Source organism: Furipterus horrens, unplaced genomic scaffold (genome assembly GCF_987537825.1).
Source record: "Furipterus horrens unplaced genomic scaffold, mFurHor1.1.pri manual_scaffold_3, whole genome shotgun sequence".
NCBI classification, from domain to species: Eukaryota; Metazoa; Chordata; class Mammalia; order Chiroptera; family Furipteridae; genus Furipterus; species Furipterus horrens.
Window position 1 is genome coordinate 85,667,221 of NW_028327173.1, and position 14,027 is coordinate 85,681,247.

The 14,027-nt window shown below is 39.8% G+C and overlaps 1 protein-coding gene across 5 annotated transcripts in view; it reads left to right on the forward strand.

Moving 5' to 3' along the window:
• NEDD9 (neural precursor cell expressed, developmentally down-regulated 9) overlaps positions 1–14,027 on the forward strand; it is a 188,980-nt gene that overhangs the window by 68,757 nt on the left and 106,196 nt on the right. For 4 of the 5 annotated variants that reach the window (XM_090269818.1, XM_090269819.1, XM_090269817.1 and 1 more), the window contains one exon: positions 560–748. In XM_090269818.1, the coding sequence (XP_090125944.1) occupies positions 737–748 (12 nt within the window). In that variant the 5' untranslated portion in view covers positions 560–736. Of the gene's footprint in view, positions 1–107; positions 392–559; positions 749–14,027 lie in introns of those variants that run through there. The other variant, XM_090269820.1, reaches the window with a different exon arrangement.

Here is a 14,027-nt window from a genome sequence, read left to right on the forward strand (position 1 = left end):
ATCAGACACGTTGGGAGGCTTCAGAATGATAAAAGTAGCAACATACAGTATTTGATTAGTTCAAAGGGAAATAATAAGGCAATGGGTGGGGGAGTAAAAAAAGTTAAATCAATGACAGGATGAAAGTTGTGGATTATAGACAATGAAGGATCACTCACTTCTCCCGTTCTGCCCCAATAAGAAACACCTGGCAAATATCATCATGACTCCTCCCAATGTTTACCTTCTCCCTCATTTTGTGCCTTCATCAGATCCACTTCATACTCCACTGGAGTTCCTGTGACATTTTATGGCATTGCACTTTTGGGTTCTCCCTACTAAACTGTGGGTTCCTTGAGAAGAGGTCCATATTTTATATGTCCCTGAAGTTCCAGCTAGTGCCTAGTAAAAGGTCCGTAACTGCTTTCTTTGACTGCATGAATGAATGAATGATGGGTTCCTTTCATGAGAATATGGGTTTGGCTTTTCCAACTGCTATGACACAATCCTTAAGTGATGAAAAGTGTCTCAGCGTTTCCTAGCATTTACCCCATTTCATGATTTTAACCTTTTTTTTCAGGTTCAGGAAGCTGTGAATTTTGTAATGTCATACGCAGGCATGAGGACATCGTGTAGTCTTTAAAGTAGAGTTATGAAAAGGAAGAAACTGGTCAACAGACTAAAACACCAGACTTGTCCTTTTCAAGATCCAGAGCACAAACATTCCTTGGCTTAGAAGAGAAAATCATCGGGGAAAATGTGGGCAAGGGTGAGTAGTGATGAAAAAAACATACTTCTGGTGTGATTGTCTTCTATCCAATTCAACTCAGGCTAATTCCATTGAAACAATAATACAAATGGCATTCTGTTCTCATTCAGAATTGCAACTAATATTTGAAATCAAAAGGTTGATTTTAGGCCATGAGTTTTAACTCTGTTAGGTGACTCTTTTTTTAAAAAAGATTTTATTTATTTATTTTTAGAGAGGGAAAGAAAGGGAGAAAGAGAGGCAGAGAAATATCAATTGCTTGCCTCTTGCACATGCCCCAACCCAGGACTGAACTTGCAACCTAGGCATGTGCTCTGACCAGGAATCCTACTGGCAGCCTTTCACTTTGTGGGATGACACCCAACAGGTGAATCTTTTTATATGCATACACTGTGTCCACAGGAAATCCTCTTCCATTCAGAAATCTCTGGGGAAGCAGTCTTCTGTACACAGTTGGAACATTCTTCTTAGTATAATTAGTGCCCAAGCAAGTCTGGAAGTTATACTTACTGAACTATTCAGAGGCTAATCACCTCAGTAATGGATTAGCCAGTTCTCCAGTGCCTCCTTTCCCTGTCTGTCAATTGCCTTTAAATTCAGCCATTCCAAAAAAATCAACTTGTCTCAAGTGTTGGTTAGGGTCAAAAATGGTCGATTCTCCTGTCTAACTAAGGCTCTCCAGCAGTTTTGTGGAAATTAAGTAAAAGTGATATGTAATTGAACCTATTAGTTGACTTCTAAGGGAGGCAGGCAGCATGGCATGGCGTGGTGCGCAGGGGTCCAAGTGAGGATGTGTGTCCTCACTTGGACACTTACCAGTAGAGTAACCATGAGCTAGTTATTTGACCCTTTTGAATCTCTGTGTGCAAATTTATAAAATGGTGATAGGAGGATTATCTTGAGAATGGAGAGAAAATGCACACAAAGTAACATGTGCTCAAAAGAAAAGAGGTTAATTCCTTGTGCTCAGCTCATTAATTAGTTGTCTGTATCCCATGGAAAACTAACTATCAACACAAAAAAGAAAGTACTGGACATTCACTCATTACAAAGAGGGTTTGATTTCATTCTCAGGGGAATGGCTATAAGTAAATTAAGTAACAAATTTTTTCTTTAAACATTTTAATAAATATTCAAGTAGTTCCTGTGGAAGTCTTTAAAAACCAATTAGATTGCCATATTACCATAATGTTTTAAAGTAAAGTGATGACCTCTTAAAAATTCCTCCTAGTCCTCGAATTCTATGACAAAAATCTGTCACAGAATCGGATACTTCAGAGGCTTCAACCAAACCAAATCACACATCTGAACTGGAACAAATTACATTTATTTGTGATTCCTTAGCATGAATATTAATTTCTTAATAAAGAATGAAATGAAAATCATCTCTTTTCATTTTTTAATAATTCTCAGCCAGTTATATTAAACATAGACAAAAACAGAGCAGAGTGGCGAAGAGGGGTTAGAGAGAGAAAGAAGCAGAGTATTCTATCAAGCAAGCCAGTATTTCATTCCACATGAGTCCTTGCAATGAACATTCACACGGTGTTATTGCTATAAATCAATGTTGATTCTCAACTTTTGGTATTCTAGCCCTGAAAAATACACAATTCTACCACCTAAAATCTTTAATTTTGTTTGGAATTTTCTATGTTCAGAGTCCAATGGTTCTTTGAGATCATTAATTCCATCACTTCTGGGTTTTTTCATTATTAAACTTTATTTCAATACTCCATACACACACACACTTGTAACTTCATGCTAGACTAAGTAGAATGTAAATATTTAGAAATTATTAGTCTCACCTAATTAAAAGGAGCATTTATTCCTTGTCATCAACACTTCCTAAGGATACAGTCCTGCTGTTCTATTGGGGGCAGTATGCTGTTAAAAAATATGAACCTTAAGCACACGGCCTAATCTGAACTCCAGCCAAGATGCTAACAAGTAGTATGACCTTGAACAAGTTACTTAACCTCTCTGTGCCTCAGTTCCTTCATCTATAAAATAGGGCTGAGTGTGTAAATCTTTTAGAGTTGTGCTTTGGCACATATTCTGTGAGCATAACCTTCAATTGAGGATTCAGAGAAACCCAGAGTTCTACAACACAGAAAAAGTAAAGTCTCTGCTGCTAAAAGAAATTGCTAAAGGGAGAAGATGGGAGAAACAGAGTGTGAGGAAAGGGCTGGTTGACGAATGAGGCTCAGGCTAGACTTGGTTGCTCCCCTGACCTCCCTAATGCTGGGAGTTTTGGGTTCCAGCAGCAACAATGAATATACCATGAGGGCATGGCCAACAAAATCCTTTGAAGAAACCTGTGCTGATCTCATAAATACTCTTAAAAGTGCGCCCCTTGAAAAAACAAAAACAAGAAAACCTCAGCAAAAAACAGCCAGTCCTGAGGTAACTGCAAATTCCAATGAGAGCCGTGCTCACACCAGGAGAGCCGTCTGAGGCTGGCCTCGGGCAGCTTTACTCCGCCTTTCCGCACGAATCAGCGGTGGGTGCGCAGGCAGCGAGTTCCGGTTCCCCAGACCGGCTGTGCTCCTGCGTCTCAGTGAATTCACCCAGCAGCTTGCTAACGGCCGTAGTGGCAGTATCTACGCCACAGAAACGGGCCCAGGCTACACATCGGGGCAGTTTGGTTTTGTTTCATTTTTTAAAAGCTGGTGGTTTAACAATTCCCAATGCACCACTGGGAATTATAAAGGCGCTGGCTTAGAAAAATGGAAAAACTGAAAGAAAAAAAATCTTTGAAACTGTAAAGCTTTTTTTTTTTTTTTGGTATTCCTTACTCTCCCCTTTTATACTAAGACAGGAAGCTGGCAGTTGAACATAGTCTGTTGTGGTTAATCTAAATTTAAAAAGCCAGACTGAACTATTGCCTCACAGAGAGCCAGAAAGTATTGACTGACAGAACTTGAAAATTGTGTCCTTTTCTCCCATTAAATGGGAGTTCACCTCAAGTCCAAAGTAGCTATCAGATTATGCATTTACATCTGTCATAGGTTTGTGATAAATGTCCTAAAAAGGAAAATGCAATAAAGTGGAGTAATTCATGTCATTTTTTTCACCTTTTAAAATATATGATTTTTCTGATATATTTAATGGACTATGAAAACTCTTATCTACTGAGAATTATTACCTTACCTCCTTACACCTAAATGACAATTTAACCTGTTCATATTTCTAGATTGTTCTGTGAGTAAAGATGAAAGAATAGGGACTGAAATGAAGAATTAGCTCTAATCTATAATATCTTTATGAGCTTGACCAGTCCACCCCAACAAAGTGCCACAGACTAGGTGACTTAACCAACAGAAAATAATTTTCTCACAGTTCTGGAGGCTGAAAGTTCAAGACCAAGTTGTCAGCAGGTTCAGTTTCTTCTGAGGCTTCGCTCCCTGGCTTGCAGATGGCCTCCTTCTCACTGTGTCCTCACATGGCCTTTCCTTTGTGTATATCTGTGTTTTAATCTCTTTTTAAGGATACCAATCATACTGGATTAGGATATATGCTAATCTTATTTAACCTTAATCATCTCTTTAAAGACCTTATCTCCAAGTACAGTCACATTCTAAGATACTGGGAGTTAAAATTTCAACATGAATTGGGGGGAAAGGTACATGGGGACACAATTCAGCCTATAACACTGCCTAAGCATAAGCCTAATTTATTCACAAGAAAAATTTAACATCACAGGTTGAGTTCCCAGAAGTGAACTCTGGAGGGATGGAGGTTTGGATGCTGGAGGTTGGTGGGGAGCACTCTTGGAAACATCCATAGGCCGTAAAGGGCACAGGATTAGGCAGAGGGAAAGGTGGGCTGCAGTACAGTTGTAATGCAGGTCCTGACTGACTACATGGGCCCTCTGCTGCTGGGGTGATCCATCAGAGTTGTCTGTAATTGAAGCAAAATGGGTGGGCCTTTCTACCCCTGCCTGAACCAGACATAGGATGTGGGCTGTCCCAGGGAAGAGGCATAATGTGCATTAAGAGGTTCTCTTCAGCTGTGGACCTTCTCAGGAGAGGATTCAGTTGAGAGCTGCCAATCACCAAGTTTTCAGGAGCTGACAGACTGACTGAGACAAAGCGGGGCCTCTGGCCACTACACTGCAATGTCCATAACAGAAGTTCCCCAAGTGAATGGAAGGACTTACCATTATCTTCTTCAGATATTTCTCATAATGTCTCTCAGTAGATCGAAGCATGGCCTATTATAAAAATAAAAAATTTAAAAAAAAATCAAATATTTGGTCCACGATGGACACATAGAAAATGCCCAGCAAGATAGTCGTATGCCTTAGTGTGAAAACTATGCTCTCCAGAGACAAAAAAAGACATGGGTTCAAATCTCTGCCTCACTATGTATTAATAATTCTTACCCTCCCTGGACCTACATTTTCTCCTCTAAAAATTGAGAATAATAACACCAGCTTTGTTGGACTATAGCAAGATTTAAATTAAAAATATATGCTTGGAATGTCTGGTATAATGCTTCACACACACACACACACACAGCAGCACCCAACAGGAATTAGTTTTCTCCCCTTTCTTTTAGCAAATAGTTAATTGGTGATAACCAATTACAACTCACAAATAGAGGTTTGATCTCCTGACTTGAAGGATGTTTTTCAAAATCTGGTGTAATCAGAATCACCTGTAAAGATTGTTAAACTATAGATTCCTTGACCTCCCTCCACCCCAGTGAATCTAATTCAAAGGATCTATGGTAAAAACCAAGAATGCACAGTTTTAGCAAGCTCCATGGGGGTTTCTGATTCCCAGAAAATCTTAAAGCCCAGCTGAAGGCTATGGATATGATCTCAGTAAGAATGGAAGTCCAGTGCTTAGAAAATGCCAGAGGTCACTTCCACTCCCCTGCCTTGTCATTTGTTCTGTTGATGCGGATACACCAATCACATCACAAAGACCTCTCTCCCTTGCATAAATACTCTGTATTCCCAAACCAAAATGTGCATAAATTATGGCAGGTAAAGAATCAAACCAATTCTCCTTTTTAAGATGTAGTTTTATTGAGGTGTAAGTTATAACTACCTGGCAATTTAGGACAGACAGAAATTTTATTGGGGGGTGGATCCCCTGAGCTTGTCTGGAAAATGGAAAGGACGCTCAAGGATGAAGTGTCCTGCAGGTGTGAGACTCATTGGGCCTGCAAAGCAGCACGTCTGGATGGAGATTTAACTTTCTCATTTAAATCAAGTAAAATTGAGCTCCCTGGATGCAACTGCTGAAGGCTTTCTGCATTTGATTATGGGTCCCAAACCCCAGCTGCATTGTAGAAATTGCACTGTCAGAAAGACACTGACCAAGGTCCAGAAAGTAAACAGGAGCTGGAACACAGAAAGTGACCCTGGAGGACAGACGGGCTTTCACATCCCTACCAGACGCTTTCCCTGATTTAACGTGGGCCATGTGGTTTCCCAGTGTCTTCTGTGGCTTTCTTTTCCCACAGAGAGGCCTCATTTATTCTAAAATATGAAGCCTTGGGGGTTTCTTGAAAATGGTACTTTCACTCAGTAAAAATATGTCAAGATGAAAATGTTATCTGTGGGAATTTACTTGGAAAAAGGATTAAACTAAGAACATGAAAGTAACAGTCTATTTTCCCTAAATGATTAGTATCCACCCAATCTAATCACTTTCCATGTGACAAAAAAGATTTCTTAAAGCAGTACAACAAAAATATCACGTTACAATCATGGAGAAGCCTAGGGTGGCTTGTACTCACCATCTCCATATGTACATAATAGAAATTTGAGCTTTTCTGTTCTTAAATCTATTCTGAGTTCTCTTATTGATGAAGGAGGTTCATCTCATCATTTTTCCACGATTTGCATTTACTCTATTTCTTTAAGATTTTATTGATTTTTTTTTTTAGAGAGGGGGGAAGGAGAGCAAAAGAGAGGCAGGGAGACATTGATGTGATTACTTCTCGCACAGGCCCCAACTGGGGACTAAACCAGTGACCTTTTGGTTTGCAGGACACCCAGCCGACTGAGCACACCACCCAGGAGGGCCTTTATTATTATTATTTTTAAATATTTCTCCAATTTTGACCAGGTCCTTAAAACATGCACAGAGTCACTAATACAAACCATGCACCTCTATCCTTTAAGTGCTATCCAGAGTCCCCTCAGTCAGTCTTTACACTGGCTCATTTAGACAAGCTTCTTTGAACAAGTAGTCCAATTAAACAGTAGGTTTACCTCTAGTGCCTCCTTCCTGTGTTCAGCTCTCTTTCCACCTCTGCCCTATGCTCTGCCATTCCTTTGATACTCAGAATTTTAGTGCTGAAAGTACACATGAGTTAGGGTAGGACTGCAGTAAACTAAAGTAACAAGTAAACCCTATAATCTCAGGGGCTTAGTACAGCACAGTTTAATTCTCATTCCTGTAACAGTCAATGCGCAGCTCTCCTCGGGGATCTAGTTTTCTTCTGTCATGTGGCCCCACCATCTCAGGGTCCTTCACTCTGGGAAGAAGTGTAGATAGAAAGAGAAAGGGTATGGAACATTGTAGGGAGCAGGCCAGGAAAGTGGAGTCAATCACACTTTCATGAGCATGCTATTGGCCCAAAGAAGGTTGGGAAATGTAGAGAAGTGCAAAGATGGTAGTAGCATTTGCCTCTGAGAGTCTTTAGTTGCCCCTTGCTTTCAATCCCTTTAAGGTTTGTTGTTGTTTTTTTTAATTGAAGCAACCAAGACCCAAGAACATAAGTTACACACAGTTAATCAGTGACAATTCAGTTCAGTGCTAGCCAAGAGTCCTCTTGTCAATTCTATTAATTCCAGAAATCTCAAGATACAGTTGGAACATTGTTTCTAGAACTTTCCAATCAGGATTCCAGGCGAAGGAGACCTATGCTTACACTGCTGGGAAACACACAGTTCCAGTACTGTCCTTGCAGTCTGAGAGCTGGATGGATGAATATTTCAAGAAGCAAGTACCAGTAGCAAACCCTAATTACGGGAAATGCTTCTTGGCTCCTAAGGGATATAAAATTACTTTGCAGAAAATCAAGAAAAACAGAAACAGAATACTCTAATGCTTTACTCAGAGGACAGAAGTCACCTATTATGGCTGCATTTTGTGCTTGATTCTGTCAAGATAGCTGAAAGGGTAGAGAGAGGATTTTATAGGGAGAGCAGTTCTGAATGAGGTCAGCCTGGTGTGCAGCCATTACATTGGTTCATAGAAAATACATTTCTAAAGCTTGCCCTCTTCATAGTTGAGATCAAGTGTGAGAAAAAACAGAGACTCCCAAAAAATACTTGGTGAAGAATGTGGAAATGGGTGCATGCAAGGATGGTCAGGCGGGGTCTGAAAGCTGTCTAAGAGCAGGGCTTCACCAGGGCAAACACCAGTGTGCAAATCTAGATTAACCTTTGCCTCACCTCTGACCAACTATATCAATGTCTATTGAACACTATAGATATTTATTTTTATGAAGTCCGATTTTATCATTACAAAGGTTATAGATCTGGATTTTTTGCCTGAACCTTAAAATTTTTATCTGGAGATATGATATTGAGTAGTTAAAGGATGCACAGTAGTTCTCTTAATTTTAAGGATCTTAGGCAAACTATTTAATATTCTGAGGTCTCCCTTTCCCCACCATAACGGCTAGGGAGGGAAAAAGAAATAAAAACTGCATCTGCCACTGGAAAATTAAAGTGCTGATTTAATCTAAACATTTCTTATGGCATAAAATCAAGTAAGAATGATAATAGAAATTAGATTTACGGGAGTGCCACGTTACATAACTTTATTTAGCTGCCTTTTCACAAATAACAATCACATTTCATAGATTTACAGATCAGACATTAAATTAGCAAAGAATTTAATTGTATGTGCCTTAATTTTTTAATCTTTCTATCTCATTCTGTTCATTATATGTTCACTATTCCCTCTCTTTAAAATAAATTCTATCCTTATAAGCTGGGGGAATATTGTGCCCATCTTACTGACAGTGATATTGCAGCCAGTGAAATTAATGGGTTTACTGAATCACAGGTTAGTTTACAGCAAAGCTTGGGCTCAGATCAATGGTCACAATGGTGAGCAGAAGGGATGGGGGCAGGCCACATAGGTATCACCAAAACCTGGAAATAAGGTAGCTTTCAGAAATAAACTAGCAAAATTAAATATAAAAGACATGCAAACTAGTAAAACGATGGATATAATTAGCCAATTGAGGAAGTAAGCCAAGAAATCATCCATCTATATATTGTTATGGAGCATTAGCGAGCAAAGAGGACACGAGGCAATTTAGAAATAAATTTATGGCGTTTATTTACCTGGCCAGGGATGGGTCTTCCCACCTTCGGAAGCAGAAGATGGGAGAGCCGCCCCGCCTTACAGACTAAAAGGTTTTTAAAGGCAAAAGAACTATACTCATGTCCTTGGGGTAGCCAGATAACAACAAAAATACTACACAGGCGTGAGAAACTACATATACACACACTTTCTAATTTAGAAGGAGCTTCAGCTGATAAATACTTGGCACAAAACTATTCTTATGTCCTTGGCTACAGCTAGGGTCAGCTAGCAAAAGGGGGTGGAGGGCTCAAGGTTGCTAGGATACGTGAACAAAAAAAAATAACCTGCCACTGGGGTAAAACGCAAAAAATGGCAAAGAGTAAAAAATGACCCATTACATATATGAAATAGAAGTATGGGTGGTGGAGGAGCATCTCAAACTGCAGTCCCATATCTGGGGGTACAGTAATGAGAAAGATCTACATGTGGTTGTAAGTTAGTGAGCAGAAAGCTAAGTGGCTACATCATGCCTGTTTGGATAAAAGCTTTGTGAACAGAAGGAGTTGGCTAGCCAAGGAAGCAGTAAAAAGGATCAGAGGTTCATAGAGGCTCTCTGGATGGCAGAACCTATCACCCTGGAAGATTTGGGAGAGGTAATCTTGGCAGTATTCACCAAAGCGTATGGTTTCCTTGGCAAGACTGTTCCTTCTGTGGGTAAGAGTGCCTCAAGTCATTGACAGCAGTATTCTAAGATCAAGTAAAAGCCTTTGCACCGATTCTGTAGACACCAAGCAACCTTGTAATAATTTGGCTCCTCATATAGTGAGCATATTGATAGGACTGCCTCAAAGCTTTCTGTTCTACTTGCCTGATGTATAATTATTTTAAATTACTATAATTATATTGATGCTGTGAGCTGGTTCCACCTTAAGCATGCCAACAAAATCATTTTTATGAAACTAACAGACCTCAGACCGTGGTATATTCTTCAACTTAAACACCACCTTATGGAGTACACCTGGGCAGGCGGTAATGTTACAGCTCCACCTTCACTCTCCACTTCCTGAACTGCAGCTGAACCAGCCGCATGTAATTTTGAACCATATATAAAGTCAAGATCAAGATGTTCTAATAACATGACTGCCTTTACTGATCTGACAAAACAATTGCCATGTTGTAAGCCAGAAACAGTCTGCAGAATGAAGGGATGGAAATAACCTAGACCATTTTAACAGGCCACGTGCTGATTTTCAATTGTATCTGGGACCCTGCCATAGACAACTTTATCAAAGATACCAGTGTAGTTGACAGGCTAATGTTTTCCAGGTTTTTCACACTTTATCCAGTTGCAGTAATTGTTAGGTGATAAATATAGTGACAGCTCATTACAAAATTCAGCTTCCAGAGCTGAAAGGTTAAGTGGCACCTCTCACCTGCTGGGTGATAGGTTAGCATCTTACCCCTCCCTGTTCCTTCTCCACTCTCCACTCTACAACTCTGTCTGGAATCTTGTTCATTTGAGGCCTTAGATTTCACATAAAATCTGTTGTAGTGAAAATAAAGTCAGAAACCCCTACTACAGAATCTCAGAAATATATAAGACAGTACACAGAAGGCAGGGCTAACAGCAACAAAAAACATGGCATAAAAACTGGAGAGCATTAACCCTAGTCTCTTCAAGAGTTTTGACTAGTGTGTTATGTGTGTGTATGTGTCTGTTTGTTTCCCCTGTATGTGTAGGGAGAAGGATTTGTACACTCTTGTATCCTCATGCCAGTCTGTCACATACGTATAAACCCATGTCCATAGAAGTTAACTACTTGTTTTTTTCTAAATAGTTTTATCAAGGTATAATTGATGTACATAAATTATACGTAAAGTGTATGTTTGTATTATGTTGACATACATATACACCTGTAAAACCATCACCAAAATCAAGATAATGAACATAATTATCACCCCCCCAAATTTCCTCGTGCCCTCTACAATTCCATCTTCTGCCCCTTCCTACTCCCATTTCACCCCCAGGAAACCACTGCTCTGCTTTCTCTTACTATATATTAGTTTGCAATTTCCAGGAATTTATTTAAATGAATCACAGTATTTTTTTTTTCTGGCTTCTTTTACTCAGCATAATTGTTTAGGTTTTCATCTATGCAATGACATATATTAACAGTTCATTTCATTGTTGCTGAGTAGAATTCATTGCATATATGGACCACAGTGTATTTATCCATTCATGTGTTGATATATACTTGGGTTATCTCCAGTTTGGGACAATTAGGAATAAAGCTCTACGAACATTTGTGTAAAAGTCTTTCTATGGGCATGTGCTGCCTTTTCTCTTGGGTAAATACCTAGGAATAGAGGACTAGGTCATATTGTAGTGTATGCCTAACTTTCTAAGAAACTAACAAACTGGTTCCAAAGTGGCTATACCCTTTTATAGACCCATTAGCAATATATGAAAGTTCCAGTTTCTTCACATTGTAATCAACACTTGGTATAATCAGATTTTACTTTTTATTTTAGCCTCTAATAAATGTGTTGTGGTATTTTATCATGATTTTACTTTGCATTTCCCTAATGATTAATGATGTTGAACATCTTTCCATGTGCTTATTTGTCATTTCTATGCCTTTTAAAATATACCTGTTCATATATTTTGTCCATTTTGTAAATTAGATCCTCTTCTTATTATCGAGTTTTGAGAGTTTTTAAATTTATTCTGGATGCAATTATTTTGTCAGATACATAGGGATATTGTAAACATTTTCTTCCAATCTCTGGCTTGTCTTTTTATTCTTTTAACAGCGTCATTGGAAAAGCAGACATTTTTAACTTTGATAAGTTCTAGTTATTAATTTGTTCTTTTATGGATTTTGCTTTTGGTGTGGTATTTAAGAAATCTTTGCCTAACCCAAGGTCAAAACATTTTCTCCTATATTTTCTTCCAGACATTTTATAGTTTAGGTTTGGAATCATCAGTGTCTGCATGAAATTTATGGCACTGTATGAGGTCACCCATGTGGTGACTGTTTCTAGAAATGAGAAGAGTTCCAATAAGAGGATGATCCAAGAAAACAGTGAGAAGGAACAGTCACTGGGGCAGCAGACAAATCTGGAGAGTATAGGAACAGGGAAGCCAAATGTAAGAAGTGTTTCAAGGAGGGGATGAGCAAAAGCTGCTGAAAGGTAAAGGTGGCATTTTTAATCTCTAAAATTTATTACTGAATTAAGTGAAATAAACACCTGGAACAGTGTGTTAAGGTGCTTTGGGCTACAGGCCAAGTACCAGAAATCTCAATTAAAAGTAGCTTAAGTAATGAGAATGTTTATCATGTCATGTACTATAACTATGGAAGAAGAGTAGTTGTGAGTTTGGTCAATTCATTGGCTCAAAGATGTCATCAAGGACCTCATTTTAGACTCTGCTATTCCCATAAAGACAAGATGGCAGTTCCAGATGTTATAGTCTCTCACAGTATCCAGAGGTAGGATAAAGGGGACAGCTTTTCGTTATGTCTCTTTTTAAGAGTGAGAAAACTACCAGTAGCCCCCCTGCAGAACTCCCTTTCAACTGAAACAGAATGTGGCACAACCCACGCCTAAAACTAATCCTGGCAGGGAGAATGACATAAATCAACATTCACACCCCAGGGCTGAGGAAAGAATCTCTGAAGGACATGGCCATTCTGAAGAGAGTAAAAAGAGTCAGGATTCTGTGAGAAAGAAAGAAGAATTAAAAGGGCAGTTCTTGCTTTAATAATCCATACTGTCGGCAATACAAGTGCTTGGCATTCTAAATGTGCCCCTTCCCCCACAGCAATGATACAAACACAGGAAGTTATGAATAAATATGCATTATCTCTCAGCCAAAATAGAAGTTCGTTCTACTCAGGATTGTGTTTGAGAAACTACTTAATTGCTCACCTGTGCCTTCCAAAGTGTCATAGACTCTGGGGTCAGAAGAGACCTTGAAAGTCCATGTATTCTCAATATAAAAGCCCCATGACTGTGTGTTAGACAAGGTCCCGGCAAAAAATACATGACATCTTCAAATTATCCTAATTTAATAAGAACTCAAAGGATTTGAAACCAGGACCAGCTATGAGTGAGGGCAGAGCATAGTGAGACCATGAGTAATGCAGCAACCAGGCTAGTACCAGAGAGGCCTCCCTGTCACACCTGGGCCCAAGCTGGCAGAGTGCTCTGAAGGATGGCCACCCAATAGGAGCTTAGACCTATGTGAAGGGTCACTGTAAGCCTAAAGCAGCTTTGCATGGGGACCTGCGGAATAAGTGCCCTGGCTTTACCTTCTCCCTCTCTCCAACTACAAGCCAGAAGGCAAGGGAGACCATCAACAGAGTCCCTACAGGTGACACTCTGGGCACAGAGCAGGGGAGAAAAGAGTGAAGATGGTTCTGGAGGGGCAAGTGAAAGATATCCAGCCTGTCCCATAAGGAGTGTCCAACCACTCCCAAGGCCACTCATTTCACCTTGGGACAACTCTGACTGTTGGAAATTTTTCAGTCAACCCAAGGGTTTCATACAGAATAGACCTATTACCTCCTCCCCATGACAACACTACAGATAAAGGTGAACAGTCCATACATCTGCCAGCCAAGTGCTAGAGTGAAAGTCATTGAGATTTTGGTTTAGTTCTTAACCCCAGTGTCTGATGAAGATTGACAGTTAGGGTCTCCACATGTCTTTTCCTTAGTACAGTGGTTCTTAAGTAGGGGTGATTTTGCCCCCTGGAGATATTGGCTATGTCTGGAGACATTTCATTGTCACAACTTGAGGGAGGGGCTGCATGGTCCTGGCATTTAGTGGGCAGAAGACAGGGATGCTGCTAAACATCCTACAGTGCACAGGAGAGCCCCACATCAAATGTCAATAGTGCCAAAGATGAAGACCTCAAGAGGAGCTTAGACTGTTGTACAGGACCTTCCCCCAGAAACCACACCCTGCAGATCTCCCTATGTACCTGGCTG